The sequence below is a fragment of the Canis aureus genome, chromosome 16, assembly GCF_053574225.1.
Source record: "Canis aureus isolate CA01 chromosome 16, VMU_Caureus_v.1.0, whole genome shotgun sequence".
In the NCBI taxonomy this organism is placed as follows: domain Eukaryota; kingdom Metazoa; phylum Chordata; class Mammalia; order Carnivora; family Canidae; genus Canis; species Canis aureus.
The window spans coordinates 24,219,996-24,237,631 of NC_135626.1; the positions used below are offsets into that span (position 1 = coordinate 24,219,996).

Consider the following 17,636-nt stretch of genomic DNA (forward strand, 5'->3'; position numbering starts at 1 on the left):
TAGTTTCTTCCTTCAGAAAACTTAATGTTGGGACACCTGGGTGGCTCAGTGGTTAAGCGTCTGCCTTCAGCTCAGGGCATGATCCTGGAGTCCTGGGATCGAGTCCCACATGGGGCTCCCTGCGTCGAGCCTGCTTCCCCCTCTGCTTGTGTCTCTGCCCCTCTATCTCTCTGTGTCTCTCATGAATAAATAAAATATTAAAAAAAAAAACTTAATGTAGTGAGAGAGAACACATATTGACATGAAAAACACTTGTATTTGTAGAGCATTTGTAGAGCAAATATGAATTAATATGATGAAACCCAAATCCAGCAATTCAGAAAGGCTGTAAAATGGATAGGCAATCCATAGGGCTTGCACACTGTGTCTTGTGAAAGAGAGTGCACTTCTGTTGTGCTTCTGAGGTTCCTCTGGAGTCTTGAATAGAATACAGGTAGAAATACCCATCCTTTCCGTCTTCAGGGTAGCTAAACTGGACTCAGAGTGGCTGAACCCCCAGGTCTGTCACCTCTGGTATGAGCTGCCTCCTCATGGAGGCCCAGTTTGCCATATCAGTATTACTTTCTGTGTATGTGTGAGCCATGATGCGAACAATATTTGGAAGCTCTGTTTCATGGTTTCTTTTTTTTTTTTTTTTTTAATTTATTTTTTATTGGTGTTCAATTTACTAACATACAGAATAACACCCAGTGCCCGTCACCCATTCACTCCCACCCCCCGCCCTCCTCCCCTTCTACCACCCCTAGTTTGTTTCCCAGAGTTAGCAGTCTTTACGTTCTGTCTCCCTTTCTGATATTTCCCACACATTTCTTCTCCCTTCCCTTATTTTCCCTTTCACTATTATTTATATTCCCCAAATGAATGAGAACATATAATGTTTGTCCTTCTCCGACTGACTTACTTCACTCAGCTGTTTCATGGTTTCTAATTTCTCATTCTCCACAGATATGTATGACCAAGTGCTGAAGTTTGGTGCCTATATTGTGGATAGCTTACGGGAGTGCTCCCAGCCTGTGCTGGTATACATTCCTCCTCAGGCTGAGCTCCGGGGTGGCTCCTGGGTTGTGATTGACCCCACCATCAACCCCCGGCATATGGAGATGTACGCTGACCGAGAAAGCAGGTAGGATTCCTTCTTTATTTCCCTTTGCTGTCTCTAGGGATCCTCTAGCTATTGTTGGTTTCCTCCTGGAGAACATTATAACCAAGAGAACTTTATTGGCATCCGTCTATTCCCAGAGGGCTCCAAGGTCAGAAAAAGAAATTTTCTAAATAGTGTCAGTCTGGATGAGAAGGAAAGCAGTCAGGAGTCAGGCTTTCCCAGTCTGATCCCCCACCCCAGATTCTTTTACCAAGAAGTCCCCTATTCCAGGCACCAGGAGAGACTTGGAGAGATTCTCTCCTGTTTGTTGTGTACAGAGGCCTGTTCAGTGTCTCTTTGTTAGATATGTGACAGAGGGAGCTCAAGGCGAGTTGGAGTGAAAGGACTAAATTCTTGGTCTGGAGTTCTGGCTCAGCTCTGCCACTGACTGACGAGGAACCTGTAGCCATTGTACTCTCCCTGTGGAGCCAGCTGTTCATCACTCAGGGGCACCATGGCACCCAAACCAAAGCTGCTCACTCTAGCATTCTAGGAGGTTTGGGGAACACAGTGCTTATAGCACCCAGAGAACTGCAAGAGAAAGTCCCAGGCTTTTGTTAAGAGGTGGTCCTTGAAAATACTTAAATAAAACAGACCACATCCAGCTTCCTTTCATGATCTGTTTTCAACCCTTTCCAAAATAGGTAAATTTCACGTTGTATTTCCTTGACATTTTCCCTGCCAGTCCCTGCCTCAGATCATTTTATTAGAGTATCTGTTTTTCTCTCTCCCCAAAATGTTAGACTCCTACTTCAGCAGCTACTTGGAGAGAGTCCAGTAGTTTTAGTGCAAAATCACTAGGCTAGTAGTCTATCCTGAGGGACTTACTATTTTTAAATCCAAATCTAGCCCTCAATCTGATACTAGTTCACAGACAATTCCTCTGCAGACTATGGAACAAGACCATTTGGTTTCAGATGCACCTTTGTCACTTGTTAGGCTTGGACAAGTCTCTTAATGCCCTGGACCTTAGTTTCCTCATCTGTAAGATGGGGGAATCATAGTTCCTTCCCTTATAGGGAAAGGAGAATGGGTATAGGGTTGCTATGAAGCTTTATATGTAAATACTTAGGACAGAGCCATGTATATAGTAAGTATAAGCTATAATTTTTTTTTTTAATGTAAAAGGTGGTTTTTTAAGTTTTCTAGGATAAAGTTCCTGATAATAGAACATCATTAGTATGTACTAGAAACTTGAAAAAACCCTGAGACCTCTCCATAGCAATAGGCAGCATGTTTTCTCTCCTGCTTGGCCTGGCCTAGTGTGTCAGAGTCCTACCAGCAGATTGACAGCTATGTGTGGGACCAATCAGCATTGACTCCTCATTGTACAGCTTAAGTGCTGGAGGTTGTCCCCTGCTCCAGTGCCTACATCATCTTTTTTCTTCCTGGAAAAAAATGATTACACCCTTATTGGCCCTAGATAGTGGAATCTGTATTCCTCTTTTGAGGTGGAAGTAGACTGGTGTGGTAATGAGAATTATTTTAATTACTTTTTGCCCTTCTTTTCTCACACCCCACTTAGACACTTTCTGAGGCCTGCTTCCCTTCCTGGGGTTACTTCTGTGAGCCATGGGTGGCCAGAATCATAATGAAGCTATTTCCTGGTCTGTAAATTGTAACTGGCCTTATTCTGTTGTCTCCTTCCTTTAAAGTGCCTCTTATTTCTCTTTTGTTTCTCTCTGATCCAGGGGATCAGTTCTGGAGCCAGAAGGGACAGTAGAAATCAAATTCCGCAGAAAGGATCTGGTGAAAACCATGCGTCGGGTGGACCCAGTCTACATTCGCTTGGCTGAGCGATTGGGTATGTCTGCTTGTCCTCCTGGCAAATCAATGAGCCATTCAGCTGATTTGTAATGAGTGCATTCATAGGCCAGGGGAGGAGGCACTGAAGCATTTGATCAAATTCATGATAATCTTTATTTACTGTCCTCTCTATGGTAAGAGCCCTGGTAGAAAGAAATAGTTTCTACAATAGGAGGGAAAGTGGGACCTAAAGAAGGCAAAAGTCACCCAAGTTTTCTTCTGGCATTTTCTTCTAATTCACATAGCCCATCTTTCTGGGCTCATGGATATCCTTGTAAAGAATGATTAGTTAGAAGTTGCTGTTGGGGGGCAGGCTAACCAGGCAGAGAATATTCTAGGCTTAAATGTCCTGTTTCTGTCTCTCTTTGGACAAGCCTGCCTCGTTTCTGAGAGATATGGGAGTGTCAAGGAACAGAGAAGCAGGAGACCTACTCAGGTGGTGTTCTGGGGCCATCCTGAGCTAGAGAAACAGAAGTAAAGATTGTGCACTGTGTGCTTCCACACAGAGGCCGTGGCAGCAGTAGCTCTGGGAACATTTGCATATGATGCTTTCAGCCACTACTCTGTTGCTTATTTGTTTTTGGAGCTTTTGGAAGGCGTTTACACATAGAACTTAAACATGGGAGCCCTGTGTTGAGTCCAGAGACTGAATGAGTTTCAGATTCTTTTAAAACACTGTTTTTTTCTGCCCATATCTCCCATTGAGCCCCTTGCTATGTTAAGTGAAGATAATTGCTTGAGGTTCTTTTTATTTGTTGGTTTGGTTTGGTTTGGTTTTCTAAAGGAACAGAGTGATTGTCTTTAAAGGTAGTGAAACTCAGTGAATGGAAGCCATAAAAAGAGATGCCTCTCTCTCTATGTCTATCATAAATAAATAAAAATTTAAAAAAAAAAAGGGATCCCCGGGTGGCTCAGCGGTTTGGCGCCTGCCTTTGACCCGGGGCGCGATCCTGGGGTCCCGGGATCGAGTCCCACGTCGGGTTCCCGGCATGGAGCCTGCTTCTCCCTCTGCCTGTGTCTCTGCCCCTCTCTCTCTCTCTCTCTCTCTCTCTCTCTCTCTCTCTCTCTTTCTGTCTATCATAAATAAATAAAAATTAAAAAAAAGAGATGCTAGTTCATTTATGTTTCAAATCATAACTTAATTAATAAAGTACCATTTGTGGATTCTTTATATGCTCACCATCTAGAGATGCAAAAACTGGGCAGCCCAGGTGGCTCAGCGGTTTAGCACCGCCTTTGGCCCAGGGCCTGGTTCTGGGGACCAGGATCAAGGCCCACGTCGGGCTCCCTGCATGGAGCCTGCCTCTCCCTCTGCCTGTGTCTCTGCCTCTCTCTTTCCCTCTTTCTCTCTCTCTCTCTGTCTCTCATGAGTAAATTAAAAAAAAAAAACATATCTTAGAGACACAAAAACTTCTGAGCGTGCCTGCACTCTGGGGACTGCACATCCTGGCAGTTTGGAGCCCTGGGCCAGGTGGCTTGCCAAACATAGTGACTGGGGTTCTAATAAACCCTGTATGCGTCTCATTGTTTGCCATTAGGTAACAACCACCAATAACTCTAACCCATCTCGGCCTGATCCTTTTATGGGAAGTGCACACATACAACAAGAATTGGCAAAGCTGTTTCTAAAATCTATTGCCACCCAGAATTGTTGAGATGGTGTTTTTCTCTTTCTTTTCCAAACAGGATAATTACTTTTGACCAACCCTATACACTTTAATTAAAGTAACTGCAGCTCAAGAGCAAGTTACTCACAACTGTATAGAGAGAGAGCTCTAAAAGCTTCAGCCACTGATAAGCATCTCACTTAGATGGCTCATAATTGTTCCCAGCATCAGGCAACCGTCGCTGTTTTTACCACTAATTCTGTACAAAGGCAGCAGTGCCGCAATTGCAGGATACAGTGAATTGCATAATTTTCTCTCTTTTTTTTTTTTTTTCATTTTTTCTTTCTTTTTTTTTTTTTTTTTTCCTCTTTTTTGCTGGTTTTCTTTCTGGCCAATTTAAAATTTGTCAAAGTCGGTCTTCTTCTGGATCACTGCCCTTTGATATTTCGCGCACTCCATTTGCCACAAACAAGCCGCAGGGCCGCAGTTCATGCTGACTCTAGCAGAAGCAGAGAGAGCTCCATTTATCTTACACTGCCTGCTGAATTCCTACTCATTAACTGGGGGTTCACTGCCTCTTTTTAACCCCCCAATGGCTGTTATCATCCCTTCAGAGTAACTGGGTGGTAGAAAGAGGGATCCTCTCTGACAACTGTTTGCAGAACAACTGGATGGTGAGGGGTGTGGGGCCAAAGCTACTTTCTCTTGAAGGAAAGTGATATCGCTCCCACCTTCACCCAGCACCTTTTAACTTTTGAAATACAGGAAGGAGAGAGGGAGGAGATTCTCAAGTGATGGCCATTTAATCATTTGTTACAAATCATCTCATTATCCATTTCCTCTCCTGCATTGAAGAAAACCATATTTATTTAACCTTGACCAAAATGGCACTAGAGAAAGAATCCTTTGTCTGCTAAATGTGAAGCAGGCTCTGGCCCAGAGCAGGTCAGGAACATGAGAGTGGATCTAGAATAAAAATAATCATGTACAACTTTCAGTTAGGTTGTGTACAGGTAAATTGTTTAACTCCTCCAAACATTAGCTTCTTCATCTAGAAAGTGGGGATGATGCCCCCACAGAGCCACTATGAAGATCAGATGAATTTGTATTCACTTTGAATCTACAAAATTTTGTTCAAACATGTGGATTGGCGTTATTTCCTTTCCACATTAATCATTAGAAGAAGCAGCCAGCCACATTTAGTATCTCTCTGGCATACTTTTGGAACAAGCGATGTAGGAAAAGAAATACAAAAGAAACAGAAGAAGCCGTCTTGTCCTTCCGGCAATTGTGGTTTTTCAGGGATATCATACATACCAGATGTATTTGTGTGGTCACAGGCCAGCAGGGGTGTAACAGGACATGCTATGAACTCAGCTCTTTTTGGATTTGCTTTGGCTTTTGGTTCCTTTCTCAGTCATTGCGTAGAACCAAAGACTGCCAAAATGCTTTTTCACAAAGTGGGTAAAAATGACCTCATTTTCCAGATTGAGAGATTAAGGCCACAAGAAGACTTAAATCATCCAAGACACAAAATAGTGTACATCAGAGACCAGAATGGAATTGTAGTTCCCTCTGTTCTACTTCTTTCAGGATTTCCCCAGATTTTACCTCAGTTCAATACTGAGCCTGATCAAAATTAAACATGAATTCTTTCCCTTTGTTATCTAAAGCCAATTCCACTGAGAAAAATACGATTTAAGAGAAAGTCTGTAGGAGCGGATGTTATCTTATATTCCCAATCTTTTCCCAGATTGGCCTCTGCACTAGGGAGCATGCTGTCACATCACTTAGACAAACCAATGCACAACTGACTGGCTGTGTTCAAAAACATAATTACTATTTATTCTCTTAGGATATTTAGTAATATTTAATTTCTGAACAGATAGCATCATCTCAGAGTTCTTATTTTTAAGAAACAGCTTTTGTCATTTTATATAGTTTTGGAAGAAGGTGAATTACTAGTTCTGTGATTATCATAAAGCATGAAAATAGTACATACATTGATTCCTGATAGAGGTAAAGAGAGAGAGAAATGTGATATAAGCCCAAATACCATAGTCTTACACTGCTGGGATTCTCAGAACAAGCTTGGTAGTGTGCGTGTAGGACAGGTAACATCCTACCAGGCTAGTTGCCTTAGGAGTTAAATTTCTCCTCTGGAAGTAGAGCCCCAGCCCTCCATGGCCTCTTCATATATCCCTGACATCCTTCTACCTCCTCAGAGAGCCAGGAGCAGGGAGTGGCTGTGGGGTAGGATGGCCTTCCTAGCCTGGTTTCTTGATGCCGGACCCTGAGATTTTTCTCCTGGATCTTTACCCTTCTCTTGTGCTCAGAGGGAAATGACAAATCAATTGAGAGAGAGAGAGAGAGAGCTGTCCAGTCCAAGTGTGAAACAATCATAAGTTCCCTTCCATCCCTCTCCCTTAACACAAATAGCCTTTAGGCAGAGGAGCCACTTAGTGAAACTTTATCCTGCTCCAGACACATGTTCTGAACGTGGCCCCATTCCCAGACAACTGGGCAGCCTGCCATGCAGCATCTCAGTTGTGCCCACGTGGAGCATATCCTGAGAATGATTGTCTGACACCAGCAGAGGCAGCCCTGGCTGAGCAGTGCAACGAGCCCAGGCCTGGCCCTTCCACCCAGCACACCCTCTGTCCAGGGCATCCCAGGTACAGAGGGAGTATTGTGGCTTCAGATGAGGATAAATGGGTCTGTAAGCATCTTCGGGAATGCCTTCCTCCCAAGCCTTCTCTTTAGCAGCCAGATGACAGGAAAAGGATACTTTCTTGGGTCAAGGAGATTCAGGGGTTAAACTGGTTTTCTGGCAGAAGTGATCAGAGTATCTGAGTTGTGTTTGCTTTTCCAACACTTGTGTCCATCTTCAGGATCTTGTAAGTTGAAAAGAGCTAGAGTTGCTTGAGTCAGAAAGTTTGCATCCTTACCTGGGAAGTCGAAAGGGAAAGAAGTTCTGATACTAATGCATGGGAAGTGGCCTCTTGCTCTGTCACCTCTTATACACATGAAGTGTCCTCACTTGGCACTATGGCCATCCAAGCACTGGACTCTGAGGAGAGATTATGAAATGGTGTCTCTTGCCTGAATTAGCAGCAGCTTATAACCCACCTCATCACACGGATTCAGAAATTCTTTGGTTTGATGCACTTTGGTGCAGTAGTGACAGCATTTTCTGGGAAGAAGGGGTTGTTTTGGTCTGTTCCATTAATTTGATTGTATTTATAAAAGCACCTGGGCTTGCCTCATCCCAGAAAGCAGTGATTCACAGTTCTGTCAGACAGAGTCGTGGCTGGCATTTGGCATTTAGGCGGCTAAACGTCTGCCGCCTGTGGGCTGTCATCAGAATATGTCTGAGAGATCCTGCTCCCCACCTGGTCCCAGCTGACCCCATCCCTCTACCCACTAGACTCAGGGGAGCAACTAAGAAAAATAAAATAGTAAAGACTTTGAGACCTAACTGCCATGAGAATTAAGAGAATTGTGTGCAACTTCCTGACTCTCTCGTGTGGACGTTTGCGTGGGGGCACAGGGCTGTGGGGAGAGTAGCAGATTCTTTTATTCCTATTTGGAAACCTCTGGGAGGTGTGGCCCCCTTTGAAGAAAAGCAGATATATGAAAATAGGATTTTAAAAAAACTAGATACATTGGGAGAAATTATTCCCATTACAAAAGGATTATTTGCTTTACCAAAGGATTCACTGCAGGGTTCCTTCTAAATAGCTCCCTTAAGGCATTTAAAACAGGATCTGATTTACACAGTTTTTCCAGAATGCTTTTGTGTAAAGAAAGGCACACCTGTGATGGATACAGAAATCATTTTGCAAGGGTTTTTTTTCACCCTATCTTACTATCTTTAGAGAGAAATTTCTTTCAACATCGAAAATGTGATTACACAGATCTTTAAACAGCTACTTATGTTTATACTTCTGAATCTTAATAAGATTCCAGTCTTTTTAATGCTGATTTTTCAGTCTCAAGGTTGAAGTACGGCTGTGTGTTCTTATATCTGAGATTTTTCTGGAGCTGAGTGAGGAGGGTGGTCTTGTCCTTTTCCTTAGCTTCATAAGTATTTAACCAATCAAAGCAAATTGCTTTCTTAAGAGAAGGAAGAAGGGCCCATAAAAGTTGAAATTGGGTTTAAATTTACATAGGCTCCTTAGTATAACTAAAAAAATAGAAAACCCTTTAATATCACATTCCTTTATAAAACATTTTTCCTCTTTGCTAGCTTAGGATTGTTGTTACATAAACGAGAAACTGAGCACAGAAAAGAGATTTCTGCAAAGTCACCTAGTACCTTTGACTAAGCAGAGAATTTTCAACCTACCAGTCTGATTTTTATTCTAAGCTTTGAAGGTCCCCCCCTCCCCCCAAATCCTACACCATAGGATGTGATCTGTTTGGCCATAGGGTGAGGCTTCCCTCCTCCTGCCCTCCTTCAGTGTCATGGCTGGGTAAAAAACACCTCCTGCTGCAGAAATCAGCTCTCTCCTTGGAAGCTTCTCTCTAGTTTTGACCCCATGGAGGAGAGATGTGGCTTTTTATTATGTCCTGGCCCTAGGAACACCTGACAGACTGCTGCCCTGTGGACACTTGTGGGTCAATTTAACTTGTTTCATTTAAAGGGCATTGGCCCTGTATTGCTTCTCAGCTTCTTGGCTAAGATCAAGTATACATCTGTTCTTATCAGTTTAATATCTGATATGTCCTCTATCCGAGGACAGTATGTTAAATGGATTTTGGGAATTAGGAGATGGATAGGATAGGAGCTTGCCCCATCCACTGCACTCATTGGCAGTACTTCCAGGAACCATGCAACCCTTCTGGGGGAAATTTTATAAATAAAAAGAAGAAGAATTTAAGAAGAATATGGGCTCTGAAACCAGACTATCTGAGCCCAAACCCCAACTCCATGGTTTCCTAGCTTTGCGGCCTTGGGTAAGTTACTTCACTTTTTTTGTGCCTCAGTGTCTTCATCTGTGAGGTAGCCATCTTTTAGGATGTTCGTAAGGACTAGAGGAGATGGAAAGTACTTCAACAATTCTAGCCTATAACAGCATCACAGTAACGTTACCTCTTCTTACTTGATCAGAATGGTAGTACTGCCTCTTCTGGATTTAGCTCTTTACATTAAAATATTTTTTTAACTATAAGGTTGGATTTTTAGATACTCATAAGGACTTTTTATTTTGGGAAGGAAAAGATAGGAGTAATCTACCTTTCTTCTCCTTTTCAGCCTTTTCCTAAAGTAGAATTCTAGAAAGAATGACTTTCCTCCCTGTAGCATATTCTTAAACACACTCACACACACACACACAACGACTTGCTTTCCTAAAAACCCTGAGGCCCTGCAATCTGGCTAGAAAAGAAAGAAAACCATTCCAAGATATTTAATTGTACAGGGAGCTTACAGGATTGATCGAGAGCTTAGCTTTTTACAATAGTCCAGTGAATAAGAAATGCTCCTGACAAACGATCAATGATAGGATAATCACTCTTTATCCCCCTCCTCATTCTTACCTTCTTTCTTTCAGGAGAACAGGGTTCAGAAGTCAAAAATCTTTATAGACGCCGCTTTTAAATTAAGCAGAAAATAGACATTGACATATTTGTTAATCTCCCCTAAATCATTACCAGGGCTGGCTGCTTTGCTCTACAAGGAGAGAGGGGCCCTCGGTGTGCTACACAAGGGTCTAACTAGCTTAAGAGCAGCCTTTTTTTTTTTTTTTTTTTTTTCGAAAATAAAATTTAGCAAACCTTTTCTCCCCTCACTTAAAGCACACAAATCCTTGACTTTCTCATGTGCATTTTAAAATACACACATCCTCTGCTTGTGTATTTTCCTTGCTTTGATACTTTTAGAGGTAGGTTTTGAACTGTGATCAGAAGCATGAAGAAAGGAATCAAGCAAGGCAACCTTTGGGTTCTGTGATCTTCCTAGTCTCAGGAGGGCTAGAGCATTACAGGTGTTTATTTTTTGGTTACTCTTTTAAAGCTCTAGAATAGCTTGATTGGGTAGGAAAGACCTCTGTTAGTCCAGGAGCCAGCTTTCTCTGCCTCTCCAACTTGGTAAAGCTAAGACCCTGTTTCCAGGACGCTGTACTCCTAAGCCCAGAGGTCCTCCTCTGCACCCAGTGCTGAGCTCTGTTCTTCACTGCTTTCCTAACGCAATGAACTAAACTCTCCAGCCGACCGACCTGCTGTGGCCACTGCCAGGATACCTGCTTGGCCACTGTTTGTGCCATTTTGTGTGGAAGAACACAGGCTTTGGAGATAGCCAGACCCAAGTGTAAATCCTGACTTTGCTACTTCACAGCTGGATGCCAGTGGGCAAGTAACTTTACATTTCAGCACCTTGGTTTTCTCATTTGTAAAATAGATGCCCTGTCTGTAAGGTTGGGTTGTTAGAAGGATTAGAGATGACATATGTGAAGCAACTCGGAAAGCTCTCAGTCACACAAAGGTCTGTAGTATTAACAGCTGACCAAACCTAGGTCTGAATTGTGCATGGTGATTTTACAAGCTCTGCGATCCTGAAAGCATTAAGTGTAGTTCCTGGCACATAGTAAGTGCTCAGTAAATGGTTTGTGTTGTATATGGTACAGGTATGCACATGTGTGTAACACATACAGTTATATACAAGCACAGTGTTGGTTGTTTACCCAGAGGAATGATGTTCTAAAGGTCTGGAACTTCCTATTCATCCATATCCATGGTCCTGCCATCCCCTGTCCCTGGCAGGGCTGTGATTTTTACCTGCTATTGTGTTAGTTCTTGATCTTACAATAACACAAGAAGCTACCCTTAAGTCTGAAGCCTGCCCAGCTGGTTTCAGGGACCCTGGGATTGGAGCATGAGTGGCCAAGTTCCAGCAGTGGAAAGCAGATGCTCAGGGTGCTCAGGACTATACTTGCCGGCGAGTACAGGAGTAATGTAAGACTGTAGTCCCATTGTACAACCAGTCTCCGGCCTGAACATTGCTGTGCCTGAATGTGGCTCTGAACTTACAGTCCCAGCCTATTTCTACAACACAAAAAAGTGAACAATGTGCTCTCTCAAGCTCAGACTTACTGTTTAAGGAGAAAACATACAGTCAAATGACTCATGGAAGATACCAAGAACTCTGCCCTTAGTGAGAAGCGTGCATAATTTATAAGTCATGGGCAGCCTTAGACTGAAGAAGGGAAAATAGGGAAGGCGGACAAGTGATGTGGAGATATAGGTTCAGTGCCTTTCAGGTCCCATGTCCCAGAAGCCATCTACATGAACTTTTTTTTTAAGTTTTTTTTTATTCATTTATGAGAGACGTACACAGAGAGAGAGAGAGAGAGAGGCAGAGACACAGGCAGAGGGAAAAGCAGGCTCCATGCAGGGAGCCTGACGTGGGACTCGATCCCGAGTCTCCAGGATCACACCCTGGGCTGAAGGCAGTGCTAAATGCCTGAGCCACCAGGCTACCCTATATGAACTTTTAAACACTCCTCAACAGTATCAAAAGGACAAGTTCTTAGATCCCTATAATGAATGAGTCTAGAGTTACTGCTTGCTTGGATGGTGTAGAGATGACTGCCCACTCACGGAGTGAAGTAAACATTTTTGTTTCACCTTGGCAACCATGGATCCATGTCTGGGCTCATATAAAAACTTCACTTTGAGGGCAGCCCAGGTGGCTCAGCGGTTTAGCCTTCAGCCCAGGGTGTGGTCCTGGAGTCTTGGGATCGAGTCCCACATCAGGCTCCCTGCTTCTCCCTCTGCCTGTGTCTCTGCCTCTCTCTCTCTGTGTCTCTTATGAATAAATAAATAAAACTTAAAAAAAAAAAAAACTTCACTTTGGGTATTCTGAAACAGTGCAACCAAATCCACGTGACACTGTGTTCTAATCAATGTGAAGGCGGGGTGAGTGGACTGTAAAGAAAGTTGGAGGATGAATATTTAGTGAGTAATGCTCTGGGCCACACTCTGTATTAGGGATTTGGGATATAAAGAAACCATTGGGGATCTCTGGGTGGCGCAGCAGTTTAGCGCCTGCCTTTGGCCCAGGGCGTGATCCTGGAGACCCGGGATCGAATCCCACGTCGGCTCCCAGTGCATGGAGCCTGCTTCTCCCTCTGCCTGTGTCTCTGCCTCTCTCTCTCTCTCTCTCACTGTGTGCCTATCATAAATAAAAAATAAAAAAATAAAAAAAAATAAAAAGAAACCATTGAACAAACATGCCTGATTCAGGAGATAATCTCAACAGATACTTTAAATGTAATTGTAAATATGATGATCTGTGTTCACAAAAATATTAGGACAAAGTTTTAAAAATAAAAATCTTAGTCATGCCTAGAAAACCGTGGCTGACCTACAGAGCAGGAATTATTGGAGACATTGTCTTGGTTATGGAATGAGACTGGTTGTCTCATTATGGAATGAGACTAAGATGGAACTTCAGTTCTATCAGCCCGGAGCCTGCCATTGTCAGTTAGCCTTTTCTAAAATGTACGAGATTCTGCTACTGAAGCACTTATTTGTCCTCTGCCCCAAGTAAGCAAGAAGAACCAAGATAATAGAGTACCCCAATCTTAGAAGGCCATGCTGCTGTACCTGAAATTTGGCTCTGCCCCTCCCTTGTTTTATGACCTTGATGAATTACATAAATTCTCAGTGCCTCAGTTTGCTTATCTGTAAGATGAGGATAGTAAGAATACCAACTTCAAGGTTGTAAGGATTGAGTTCATAGAAAGCACTTAGAATAGCTCCCTGCACCCCATAAATATTAACTTTGACTTCTGATTTTAGGCTTCAGGGAGCCAGGAAAAACATTTTTTTTAGCTTGGCTTATTTTTTAACTTTCTATTTGATTTGATTTCACAGAACAGTTTCTAGAATAGTACAAAGGACATCTGACGCCTTTTTCTCAGATTTACCCATTGCTAACATCTTGTCTCATTTGCTTTATCATTTCTGTATGCTCATGTACATGCACATGCTCACCCACTTTCTAAACACACACATATTTTGTGAACCATCCAACAGTAATTTATAGACATTATGCTCCTTTATCCATAATATTTAGTGTGTGTTTCTAAGAACACACACTTTCTCTTATATAATCCAAGACATTTATCTATATCAGGAACTATAACATTGACACAATACTACTATCTGATTCATGATTCATATCAAGAGTTTACCAATTGTCCCAATAATGTTCTTTACAGACTTTTTTGTTGTTGTTCAGATCTGAAACTTAACCCTAGACCACAGACTGCAGTCTATTTTCAGTTATTTAGTCTATCATCATCTTGAGGTTTTCTTTTGAAGAATACAGGCCACTTTTTTGGTGAGGGAGGGGGCTAAGCTTTTTAAGTACTCTCCACACCCAGCATGGGGCTCAAACTCAAGAGTCACATGGTCCACCAATTGAGCCAGCCAGGTGCCACAGGCCCCTTTTTGTAGCATGGTCCTCAATCTGGGTTTGGTTTATATTTCCCCATGGTTAAATTCAGATAACACATTTTTGGCAAGGATATTGCTAAAGTGTTGTTTATGATCAGGAATCAACAGGCACATGTCAGTTTGCCCTATTCTTGGTGACAGTAATTTTGATTACTTATTTAAGGTTTTGTTTGCTGATAATTGTGAGGAGATACTTTGAGACAATATAAATATTCTGTTCCTCCTCAAACTCTCACCTACTAGTTTAGTACCCATTGATAATTCTTGACAGAATCAATTGCTGTGACGGTGGTAAAATGATGATTTTCTAATCCCACTGTTCCTTCTATGTCTATTAATTATTCTACTGGAAGAGAGAATTTTCCCTACCCCCTTCCCCCATTTAATTATTTATATTAGAGTGGACCACAGGTTATTTCATTCCATAAATATTCTGGTAATTAATATCACCATCCTATTTTTGATCAGTTTGATGCTCAGACTGTCCCAGATGTGGCCAGTGGGAGCATATTCAAGCTGGCTCCTGTGGCCTTTTAATATGTCTCAGTCACTTGAGTGCTTTCTTGCTTTTTGTGACACTATGTTCCAGGCTCATCTTGTTTATTCCTTGCCCCAGCCCTGGAGCCAACTGTTTCTCTAAGGAGTCTTGGTTCCTCTTTACTAGAAAAGGAAAAATGTTTGCTTTCCTGTCCAGGGGTTACAATTGAGACAGTCTCATCTCACAAGAAACTGGTTGGCTCTCCTCCCATCAATTCTTTGGGCAGATCCACCCCAGAATGGATGGGCCTTCATAGTCCTACTCTCTGTCTAGTGTGGAAAGAAGGCTGCTGAGGTGTTGGGCCCCAGTGTGATAGGTCGGTGATTGCCCTCTGTGTGAGAGCCCAAGAAGAGAAAGCTGTCAGCTCTCTTCCTCACAGTTTTCAAGTAGTGATAGGCTTTAAAAAAAAGAGGTGGGGGTGGGCATCTAAAAAACCCCATAAAAATGAAACTGGGTACTATGGCTACGTCCCTGTTCTATTAACATGTGTTTATCTATAATACTTACAGCCCACTCTGCAGCCCAAGGCTGTTTATGGCATATGATTCATAAGTGGCATAAAAAGCAAGGCCTGTTCCCAGACAGACATGCTTGAAATAGACCTTTCTCTTCTGCAACCCATCACCCGTGGTCATGTATTTATTTGTCAGCTTTGGTGACAAAGCACTTCAGGTTGTCCCCAACACCAGGGGCTGTCACCTATTGCTCCTTCAGCTAGACTCACTCCTCTTTACTAGGCAGGCAGCTAAATTTTCAGTATTGATTACAAGTCCCACTCTGAGAGTAATTAGGAAGAAAAGCACAACATAGCAGCACTTCTACTGGGACAGCACTGATTGAAAGGTGGGTGTGTGTGGGGGGGGGTCTTCCCTGTTAGAAGGAATTCCAGATTCCTTACAGGAATCTGTTGGGTGAGGGTGCTGTGTGCTTATAGGGTCAGTGATCCAAATGGGATTTGTGGATTGCCTTTCTCTTTTCCCCTCTTCTTTCACTTTGTCACCCTGGTCAGGGGTTGGTTCTGGCAGTAGCAGCCCACGTGTAGACTAGGAAGCTGGCTAACCCAATCTGCTGAGGTGGCATGAGACACACAGATCTGGCTCTAATTAGAGTGTATTCTACTAATTTCAGGTTAAGAGTTTTCAAACCTGAGATTAGACACCGTGGAGTGTAACGGCTTGCAGCCCTAGGAGTCCTTGGGCATGTGATTTATGTGGACATGGGAGAAGAAGGGGCTGCTGGTGCAGGCCTGGAGGCTTAGGGTCCACTCCCCTACCATGTCCCACACGCAGAATAGTTCAGCTGCTCTAATGTTGGTCAGCCAGGCACAGGCATGGTGTCCCTCAGGAAGGGGCCTGGCTGTCAGGGAGGCGATGAGAGACACAGGCCCCCGGGTGGTGGTTTGTTCCCACTCAGAGAAAGACTTGGGCAGAGGGACTCCCATAGCTGCTATTACCGCTGTGACCTCCACGGGGAAAGGAGGACATGTGGGCTCCCCGTGGCCAGATAAGGGCCAGTCTGGCATCTTCCAGAGTTTTGTTACTCAGCAAAGAGGTGGTGAAGACAATGGAAAGCCAGGACACAGAGGGTGGTGTTTTTGAGCTTTCATAATTGTAGCTGCTTCTGTGCAGAGAGATTCCTGGTCACCACAGAGTGTGACGGGCAGGTTTATTTAATTGCAGGCACCCCAGAGCTCAGCGCAGCTGAGCGGAAGGAGCTGGAGAACAAGTTGAAGGAGCGGGAGGAATTCCTAATTCCCATTTACCATCAGGTAGCCGTGCAGTTTGCTGACTTGCACGACACACCAGGCCGGATGCAGGAGAAGGGTGTTATTAACGTAAGTACAGTGGTTGCCACTTCTCCTGACTTGTCAGAGACCTGCAAGCGAGCAAGCAAGTGTATGTCTCATGCACAGAGGCTCACGAGCAGGAAGTTGTTAAGGTTGGATTAAAACAGCATGTGCAGATCAAACTGTTTTCAATTTTTTTGGAGAGACTTATCCCTTTTTTGTGTATCCATTATCACCAAAGCAGTTTATGGTTTATATTATCATGGACCCCTCTGAAGGCTTTCTCCATTTTACTGGTGGGAAACTGAGTCTGGTGCACCTCCCCTGGGGACAGCTGCCTAGGTGGTCCTCAGGCTGTGGATTACTCCAGTGTCAAGTTCCATCAGCAGCCAGTTCACATAGAGTCTGCATGCAAGTTGTTAGAGCCATTCTGCTCCAAAGCAATTCCACACAGACTCCTCCACAGAACACTGCAGCCACACATGGACTTAACATTCACAAGGCCCATTGCTATGCCCGGTGCTCTGGACAGGGGGCCACAGCTCCAAAATGGGGAGACAGTGGCAAGTGCTAGAGTCACGGCCAGTCTCTGAGGGGCTTGTGAGAGAGTACGTTTTTGTGCCGTGGAGTTCTCTCTGCACTGGGCTCTGAGCAGGGATCGGGCTGAGATGACTGAGCCTATTCTTGTCTATATGTAGGACATCCTGGATTGGAAAACATCCCGTACCTTTTTCTATTGGCGGCTGAGGCGTCTCCTGCTGGAGGACCTGGTCAAAAAGAAAATCCACAATGCCAACCCAGAGCTGACTGATGGCCAGATCCAGGCCATGCTACGGCGCTGGTTTGTAGAAGTGGAAGGAACTGTGAAGGTAGGTGGATGCCCCCAGAAGAACCTTCATACTCTGCCCCTCACCCCCACCTAAGAATCCCCAGGTCTCTAAAGGCAGAAGTGGAAGGGAAGCATACAGGCCTATGCCTTGTCCCCTTCCCACACAGGAACACGTCTCAATGGCTTGTTAGAAGAGGTCGTAGGACATTTTTTTGCTGCTCGTTCTATCATTCAGTAGACCTTTTTGAAGACTTACTGTATACCAGATACTGCATTAAGCCCCAAAAGTGAAAGAGGCAGATGCTATTCCTATCCACACAGAGCCCACCATCTCAAGGGGGAGATAGATTGGCTGTGAGGTCACGTACAGCAGTATGGCTGATACTAAACATAGCAAACCCAGGACATCATGGAGCATAGAGAAGGACACCTGAGCCACTCTGTGGGAAGGAGGAGGAGAGTCAAGG

The 17,636-nt window shown here is 43.7% G+C and overlaps 1 protein-coding gene and 1 non-coding gene across 17 annotated transcripts in view; both read left to right on the forward strand.

Annotated features, from left to right (window-relative positions):
- Positions 1-17,636, forward strand: part of ACACA (acetyl-CoA carboxylase alpha) — a 283,732-nt gene that overhangs the window by 255,779 nt on the left and 10,317 nt on the right. For all 16 annotated transcript variants that reach the window (XM_077852292.1, XM_077852296.1, XM_077852303.1 and 13 more), the window contains 4 exons: positions 946-1,123; positions 2,833-2,945; positions 16,234-16,388; positions 17,039-17,209. In XM_077852292.1, the coding sequence (XP_077708418.1) occupies positions 946-1,123; positions 2,833-2,945; positions 16,234-16,388; positions 17,039-17,209 (617 nt within the window). The remainder of the gene's footprint in view (positions 1-945; positions 1,124-2,832; positions 2,946-16,233; positions 16,389-17,038; positions 17,210-17,636) is intronic.
- Positions 9,215-9,398, forward strand: LOC144287356 (U2 spliceosomal RNA). Its single transcript, XR_013355197.1, has one exon. It is a non-coding gene; the product is annotated as a U2 spliceosomal RNA (small nuclear RNA).